The sequence below is a fragment of the Lucilia cuprina genome, chromosome 3 (genome assembly GCF_022045245.1).
Source record: "Lucilia cuprina isolate Lc7/37 chromosome 3, ASM2204524v1, whole genome shotgun sequence".
NCBI lineage: Eukaryota > Metazoa > Arthropoda > Insecta > Diptera > Calliphoridae > Lucilia > Lucilia cuprina.
The window spans coordinates 6,765,113-6,774,349 of record NC_060951.1 but is presented as its reverse complement, the minus strand read 5'-3'; the positions used below and the strand labels follow the sequence as shown (position 1 = coordinate 6,774,349).

Sequence of the window (9,237 nt, the reverse complement as noted above, 5' to 3'; positions counted from 1 at the left end):
TGATGCAGATTTAAATGAACAGTAAAGCAAACTATACTACAGACTAGACTATATATTTGACTATAGCCTAAACCATAGACTAGACTATAGATCAGACTATAGACTAGACTATAGTCTAGACTACAGACTAGAATATAGACTAGACTATAGACTTACACTATAGACTAAGCTGTAGACTACACTTGACTATAGCCTAAACCATAGACTAGACTATAGACTAGACTATAGACTAGACTATAGACTAGACTATAGACTAGACTATAGACTAGACTATAGACTAGACTATAGACTAGAATAAAGACAAGACTATAGACAAAAATATAGACTAGACTATAGACTAGACTATAGACTAGACTATAGACTAAACTAAAGTCTAAACTATAGAGAAGACTATACACTAGCCTATTGACTAGAGTATAGACTAGACCATAAAGTAGACTATAGGCTATAAACTAGATTATAGACTAGTTTACAGACTAGACTGTAGACCAGGCTATAAACTAGACTAAGACTAGACTATAGACTTGAATAAACTATAGACTAAACTACAGACTGGATTATAGACTAGACTATAGACTAGACTATAGACTAGACTATATACTAGACTATATACTAGACTATAGACTAGACTATAGACTAGACTATAGACTAGACTATAGACTAGACTATAGACAAGACTGTAGACTAGACTATAGACTAGACTATAGACTAGACTATAGATTAGACTATAGATTAGACTATAGACTAGACTATAGACTACACTATAGACTAGCCTATAGACTAGACTATAGACTAGCCTATAGACTAGACTATAGAATAGACTATAGACTAGACTATAGACTAGTCTATAGTCTAGTCTATAGTTTAGTCTATAGTCTAGTCTATAGTCTAGTCTATAGTCTAGTCTATAGTCTAGTCTATAGTCTAGTCTATAGTCTAGTCTATAGTCTAGTCTATAGTCTAGTCTATAGTCTAGTCTATAGTCTAGTCTATAGTCTAGTCTATAGTCTAGTCTAGTCTATAGTCTAGTCTATAGTCTAGTCTATAGTCTAGTCTATAGTCTAGTCTATAGTCTAGCCTATAGTCTAAACTATAGTCTAGTCTATAGTCTAGTCTATAGTCTAGTCTATAGTCTAGTCTATAGTCTAGTCTATAGTCTAGTCTATAGTCTAGTCTATAGTCTAGTCTATAGTCTAGTCTATAGTCTAGTCTATAGTCTAGTCCATAGCCTAGTCTGTAGTCTAGTCTAATGTCTAGTCTAATGTCTAGTCTAATGTCTAGTCTAATGTCTAGTCTATGGTCTGGTCTATAGTCTAGTCTATAGCCTAGTCTATAGTCTTGTCTATAGTCTAGTCTAGTCTATAGTCTAATCTAAAGTCCAGTTTATAGTCTAGTCTATAGTCTGGTCTATAGTCAGTCTATAGTCCAGTCTACAGCCCAGTCTATAATCTAGTCTATAGTGTAGTATATAGTCTAGCCTTTAGTCTGGTCTATTGTTTTATATACAGTCTAGTCTATAGTCTAGTCGAGGTTAGTCTATAGTTTAGTCTATGTTCTAGTCTAAAGTCCAGGTCTATAGTTTACTTTATATTCTAGTCTGCTGTTTAGTTTATAATCTAGTCAATAGAGTAGACTATAGTCTAGTGTTTAGTCTTGTTTATAGTCTAGTCTATAGTCTAGTTGAATGTCCTGCTTATAGTCTTTTATATAGTATCGACTATTCTAGTCTATAGCCTGATATATAGTTTATATTCTATTCGTTTATTTTAAGTCTTAGGTCTAGTCTAAATCTAGTTTAGTTTTAAATGTTTATTGAAAACTTATTTTTGTCCCACTGTTTCAGCTAAAGCAAAATACCTATGTTTTTATATAGAAGAACTTAAAAAATAAAGTACTAAACTACGAATAATAGTTTTTCCAAAAAAAAAAAAAAAAAACGAACACCTCCCTTAATGATTGACCCGCATTAGGGAAAATAAAATCAAATTAAACATAACAAATTGTTTAGTTATTATGTTTTGTGAAATGAAATTTTAACAAATAAAAATTTATAAAAAAAATAATCTTTTGAAATAATTTAAATTGTTTATAAGTGTAAGTTTTAAACCAATACAAGCTTAAAGCTAAAGCTGCAGCGAAATGAAAATATTAGAGCAAAGCTTCCAACTAAAGAATGAAGCTTAAATGATTTTAGTTAATAATAACGGTGCGGTTACTCAACAACATTTAGAGAGCAAATGAAAAATATTTAAAAAAATAATTTTTTTTAAGAAAAAAAAATGAACTGAATTAAAAAAAAAGAAAATTTAAGAAATTAAAAAAAAATATTTGATAAAAGCCGAAATAGAAATAATTATATAAAAGTAAATGCGTATTTAAAGCGGAAGCGGATGTGGTGGAATAAATTTAAATTACAAAAAGAAGAAGAAGAAGAAGCCGAAGATTAAGACAAGTTTACTTTGAAATTAAGAAAAAAGAGAGGAAAAGAGAGTTAAAGAAAATCAATCAAGCATTGAACAATAATAATAGCAATTAAATTATACAGAGAAAAAGAAAGAGAGAGAGGTAGTATTATTAAAATTTAATTGAAAGAGGGAGAAAAAGAGAAAGATAATGATCTATCTAGTGATTGTATGTTGAAAGTGAGTGTCACACAGTGTGTGATCAACTTGCGGGTGATATAAGCAAGAGAGTGAGAATATCTAATATAAAACATTGAATATGCTAAATGATCTAATACAAACACACACACACACGCACACATACACACTTTAAGTTGAAATGTTAAAAAAACTAACGGTGTTTTTGTTATTGCCATGTGTTAGTGAGCGTTTATAAGTTCTTTTTTTTCGTTTATTTTTTTTTTTGCATTTCAATGTATGGACCGAGCTGTGAGCGCAGTTTATGACGAGCGGTGTTCAAAATATCAAGCAAATAACGTTAAAGCGCGCTTACGCGATCGTTTTGCGCTGGAAATTTGAAAATTACACCTCTACAACAAAAACGAAATACCGTCGCTGTTTAAAAGAAACAAAAAAATCAATAATTTTAAATAAAAATTTATTAAAAAAAAATATAAAAATTTTTTCCTTAAAAAAAAACAAAATCAATGAAATTCCTTTAAAAAATACAACAAAAACAAACTAAAAATCTAAAGAAAAAAAAACCAACAAAAAATACAACAACATCACACACAAAATGGAGGATTATTGGGGTTTAAGCAGCACTACGGGTATAAAAAAATATTAAATTTAAAAAATTAAAAAAAAAAAACAATAATTAATTTTTCCTAAACCGAGGCGTATACTTAATATTTAATTTTGATTTCATTAAAAAAAACCTATTTTTATGTTTATTTACTGGAGCGTTAACAAAAACAAAATTTCAAAACTATTTTGAAATTTTATTTAAATCTCTAACACATGTTAAGTTGTCATTTAAATAAAATATTTTTTCTTCCACTTTGTGTAATTAAAAACTTTGTTTAACTAAATGTCTACAACAATAATAAACCAAAAACAAAAAAATGTGCTTAATTGTTGTAATATATAAATAAACTAAATACGAACATAACATATAAACAAATAGTAACAAAAATAAAATATCTACAATATTTCAACAATTTGTAAAATGTGTATAAACGTGCAAATTGCTAAATAATTTTTGCCGGTGTAATTTGTCATTAAGCCGCTTAGCAGCACGTTTTAAACTTTAACTAATTATTTTAAACATTGTTGTATAAAAAACTAATGAATCTTCCGATCTTTATAGGGATTTACCAAATCGTTTGGTTTGAAGGTTTTACTGTACTCCGTAGGATCTCCCAAACATTCCTTATAAGGGATGTTATATCTGCAAAAGAAGGTTTTACAGTCCTTCAAAGGATTTCGCAAATAGTTTCCAGTTAATCTCGGGATTTCCAGAAAAGTCCCACTAAGAGATGTAATATTGAAAATAGCAACGATTCTTAGATATTTGCATCTAATTTCGAGGAAAACCTACCAATGCGAAAGAAGATTTTACAGTCCTTCATAGGATTTCCCAAATAGTTTCCAGTCCACCTTAGGATTTCCCAAATAGTTCTTCCAAAGAAAGTAATAGCTGAAATAACAACGCATCCAAGATATTTGCATCAAATTGCGACGAAAACTTGACAATGCGAAAGGGGGTTTTCCAATCCTTCTTAGGATTTTCCAAATAGATCGCAGTCCTCCGTAGGATCTCCCAAACACTCCTTATAAGGGATGTTTTATCTGAAATAACATCGTTTCCTAGATATTTGCATCTAATTTCGAGGAAAACCTGACAATGCGAAATAAGGTTTTACAGTCCTCCATAGGATTTCGCAATTAGTTTCCAATCCTCCTTAGGATTTCCCAACAAATCCTCCTAAGAAATGTGATATTGAAAATAACAACGATTCTTAGATATTTTCATCTAATTTCGAGGAAAATCTCGAAATGCTAAAGAAGGTTTTACAGTCCTCCTTTGGATTTCCCAAATAGTTTCCAGTCCTCCTTAGGATTTCCCAAATAGTTCTCCCAATGAAAGTAATAGCTGAAATAACAACGCATCCAAGATATTTGCATCAAATTGCAACAAAAACTTGACAATGCGAAAGGAGGTTTTCCAATCCTTCTGAGGATTTTCCAAATAGTTCCTAGTCCTACGTAGGATCTCCCAAACACTCCTTATAAGGGATATTATATATGAAATAACATCGTTTCCTAGATATTTGCATCTAATTTCGAGGAAAACCTGACAATCCAAAAGAAGGTTTTACAGTCCTCCATAGGATTTCGCAATTAGTTTCCAATCCTCCTTAGGATTTCCCAAAAACTCCCCCTAAGAAATGTGATATTGAAAATAACAACGATTCTTTGATATTTCGAGGAAAACCTCGAAATGCTAAAGAGGGTTTTACAGTCCTCCGTTGGATTTTTCAAATAGTTTCCAGTCCTCCTTAGGATTTCCCAAATAGTTCTTCTAAGGAAAGTAATATATGAAATAACTACGCTTCCCAGATATTTGCATCAAATTGCGACGAAAGAAATTTGTTTAGTCCTTCTTAGCATTTCCCAAATAGTTTCTAGTCCTCCTTAGGATTTCCCAAACACTCCTCCTAAGGAAATGAAATATCGAAAATAACACGATTCCTTGATATTTGCATCTTACTTCGAGGAAAACCTGGGAGTCCTTGGTTGGATTTCCCAAATAGTTTCTAATCCTCCTCAGGATTTCCTCCCCGCAAAGATAAGTGATATCGAAAATAACAACGCTTCCTAGATCAATGAAATTGCGGCAAAAACTTGACAAAGCGAAAGAAGGTTTTTCTGTCCTTCTTAGGATTTCCCAAATACTACTCACAAATATATATGATATCGAAAATAACAACGCTTCCTAGATCAATCGAATTGCGGTAAAAACCTGGCAATGTGAATGAAGGTTTTTCAGTCCTTCTAAGGATTTTCCAAACACTTTCTCCAAGAGATGTGATTTTACAAATAACAACGTTTCCGAGATATTTCCATCAACTTGCGACGTAAACCTGGCAATGCGAGAGAAGGGTTTTCATCCCTTTGCCCAAATAGTTCCCATATCTCCTTAGGATTTCCCAAACACTCTTCCTAAGGGTTCGAAAATAACAATGTTTCCTAAAGATTTGCATCTATTTTCGACTAAAATCTGGCAATTCGAAAGAAAGTTTTCCAGTCCTTCTAAGGATTTGCCAAATAGTGTCCATTTCTCCTTAGGATTTCCCAAACACTCCTCCTAAGGGATGTAATATCGCAAATAACAACGCTTCCTAAAGATTTCCATCTAATTCCGACGAGAATCGAAAGAGATTCTCAAGTTCACCAGTCTTCCTAAGAGATGTAATATCTGTAATAATAATCACTCCTATTCTGCATTTCGATTACGAAGAAGAAGCAATTCCATTTCGTTTCAATGCTTTACGAATGTGTGTATTCTGCGTTACGACCGCACCTACGTTTTTGTAAGTTGTTATTTATGTGGCGAATAGTCGAATCGAAATTCAGAATACCAAAGTTGCCAAACGGAGAAAATTTCAATTCAAATTGTAATACAATTAGCGGCCAATGCTTTCTAAAGCTTTGCATCTAATTTCAACGAAACCCGAAGGAAAGTTTTACAGTTCAACTTAGAATTTCCCAAATAGAAATAAGAACGCTCCCTAGATCTTTGCATATTCTTTCGATAAAAACCCCACAAGGGGTTTACCAAACCTTCCACTCAGAGGTATTATATCGTTTTTGCACAGTTTCTACAGATGCTTCTTAGTTATCTCCTACTGCGGTCACCTTATAGAAACTTTGTGCTTCTAACGTTTTATTACTTCAAGTGAACGCACATGACATTCTTTCGCCAAGGTTTTTCATTCAGCCCTCGTGACCGAACATGACATACTCTTGCCAATGTTCTTCCTCTTTGCGACAAAATGCTGCAATATCGAAAATAACAACTTTTTCAAGAAGGTCTTCTAGTCCTCTCCACACATTGTCTAGATTCATTTGAACTCGTTCATACAGTTTTGTGTGTCCAAGGAATTTGGTTTATTGCGAAGAGGCTTCTCCTCCTATTGTCTTCATATCACATAAACTTTATGCTTCTACTGTTTCGTTATTTTAAGGAACTGCCATTATTTTTTTTCAGCTCTCCTGTCGGGGAAGGAGTTTGAAATAATCTGTATCATCCAGTTCCCTTTATCTAGTTTCCATTTCTCTTAAGGAATGTAACATCTAATATTGTATCCCTCCCAAACTATTTTCATTAAATTACGATGAAAACCTTGTAATGTGAAAGAAGTTTTTCTGAAAAGGCTTCATGGTCTTCTAATATTGTGATCCTCTCATACGAACTTTATTTCTATCGTGTCATTATTTCAAGTGACCACGCAAGACAATCTTTCAACAATGTTTTTTTTTTTTGGTTTTTCGTTCAGCCCTCCTTGCTACGAAGAGCTTTGAAATCGTCTTTATCCTCAAGTTCCCTTTCTCTAGTTTCCATTTATCCTAAGAAATGTAATAACTAAAGGTTTTCTATTCCCCTACACATATTCTTTAGATTCATTTCAATCCGTGCATCCGGTTTCGTGTGTCCACTCAGAATAGGTACCATACGTGGCTAATCACGGATTTTGCTTATGCTAATGAGGTATTTTGACCTCTTCCTACTGTGGTCACCTGATAGGAACTTTGTGATTCTACCATTTCATTATTTCCAATGATTGCATAAAGGAAAAGGGATCGAAAGGATTTCAATTCATCTACAAAGGTCAAAGGTCAGCCTTAGGACTATCCTTCCAATATAATTATTAGAAAAAGTATCTCTCTGTAGAAGAGTATTCCTTTAGCTTAGGTTAGGTTATCAAAGGTAGTCAAATGCAGCTTTACTTGGGTCAGGTTGATCCCTTTATAAATATAAAGGGAGAGAGGAGATGCGAGGAAAAGGTTAAGGAGTAAGATTGGAGTAAAAAGACATGATCGCCAGATTATGTCCAAATTAATGAGAATACCGAAGTTCTCATTCATTCTGACAAATTAATGAATGACAGTTCAGATAGATCGTCAAAGTAGGTCCTTTTAAACATCCGAATTCGGATTTCAGCCAAAGCAGGATAATCACAGAAAGGATGTGATATAGTTTCTTCTTTATCATTATTTTGACAACTTCTACAGAAATCATTGAACGGAAGGTCACATGGCTATCAAGTTTACAATTACCGGTAACAATCGATATCAGCCTAACTAGTTGTGATCTTTAGATAACAAGGAGTTATATAGATCTTCATGGATCTATATGTGACAAAAGCGTGACGTGTAATAGAGCGACCGTTTATAGTTCTCTGCCTCTTTATTACAAGACGTAGAACACCTCTAAACTGAACATTCTCTTCTCTAGTTTAAAACGGTTCAAGATTTCACATTATTACAATAAATCGTTTCTGGATCGCTCTGGAAGAGTATTCGTTTAAGAGTCTCTTACAGTTCAATGTGATGTTTGAGTATTGCTTGACGATGACAATTCATTATCAAAGAACTTTACACAAGTTCCTAAATCTGATCATTGGTATTGCGTTTCTTAACTACCGAGATGAAAAAAACATCTCTTCCATATACAATCTTGACGACAATGCCATACTCCTTCTTAGCCAGGTTTCAGTATAGTTCGATTTATAGATAATAAACTGGAATAAACCGGAGCATCTTTTCGTTATTGGTTTAGAAATTTATCAAACATTAAACGATTTAAAACGACGATTTAAATTAATACTAAACCAAATTCAATTTAAGTATATAAGAAAAACTAAATTCACCACGCAGAGGTGAGAATACCTAACCACAAATACAAAGGTATCTTTAAGATACATTCATAAATCTCAGATTTATATAAACTTCTACTATACATACACACATTCTCACATACATATATATTCATATATTTATTAAGATATACATATATCTATAGCTTATCTGTGAGACATCTTTTCTAACACTCAAAATAATAAATTTGAAAAAAACTACATAAATAAATAACTAAAAGTAATCATGATTGCGACAGAGAAAAAGAACCGAACATCACACCCAAAGCAATTTAAACTTAAATAAAGAAGAACAGAAAAATAAAAAAGATACGACAATAAAGATGAAAATGATGTTGGTGATAATCATGATACTAATTGTATTTAGCATAACGTTAAAGTGACCCAAGTGAACTATTAAAGTGCTTAAACTGATCAGAATGAAGAAAAACAAAATGGAGGAAAAAGAGAAAATCATAAATAGAAAATGTCAGAAAATAATATGAAAAATAGTCTATAGACTGGTCAACTGTCTAGCTTATGGTCTAGTCTATAGTCTAATCTACGGTCAAGTCTATAGTTTAGGCTCTAATCTAGACTACGGTTTAATTTTTAATCTAGCCTATAGTCCACAAACTAGTGATAGTTTCGTTTACACTCTACAGTTAAGACTAACGTCTAGTATATAAAAGAGGCTTTACTCTAATCAATAATTTAGTATTTATTGTCTAGTCTATATACAAGTCATATTTATAGTCCATACTCAAGTCAATAGTCTAGTCTAAAGTTAGTATAGTCTAGTCTAAAGTCTAGTCTATAGTCTTGTCTATAGTCTAGTCTATAGTCTAGTCTATAGTCTAGTCTATAGCCTAGTCTATAGTCTAGTCTATAGTCTAGTCTATAGTCTAGTCTAT

General features: G+C 32.3%; 1 protein-coding gene across 2 annotated transcripts in view; it reads left to right on the top strand.

Annotated features, from left to right (window-relative positions):
• The first annotated feature begins 2,226 nt into the window (after positions 1 to 2,226).
• The window catches only part of LOC111677597 (sodium/potassium/calcium exchanger 3), a 13,408-nt gene continuing 6,397 nt past the window's right edge, over positions 2,227 to 9,237 (top strand). The window contains exon 1 of one of the 2 annotated variants that reach the window (XM_023438753.2): positions 2,227 to 3,232. In XM_023438753.2, the coding sequence (XP_023294521.2) occupies positions 3,199 to 3,232 (34 nt within the window). In that variant the 5' untranslated portion in view covers positions 2,227 to 3,198. The remainder of the gene's footprint in view (positions 3,233 to 9,237) is intronic. The other variant, XM_023438752.2, reaches the window with a different exon arrangement.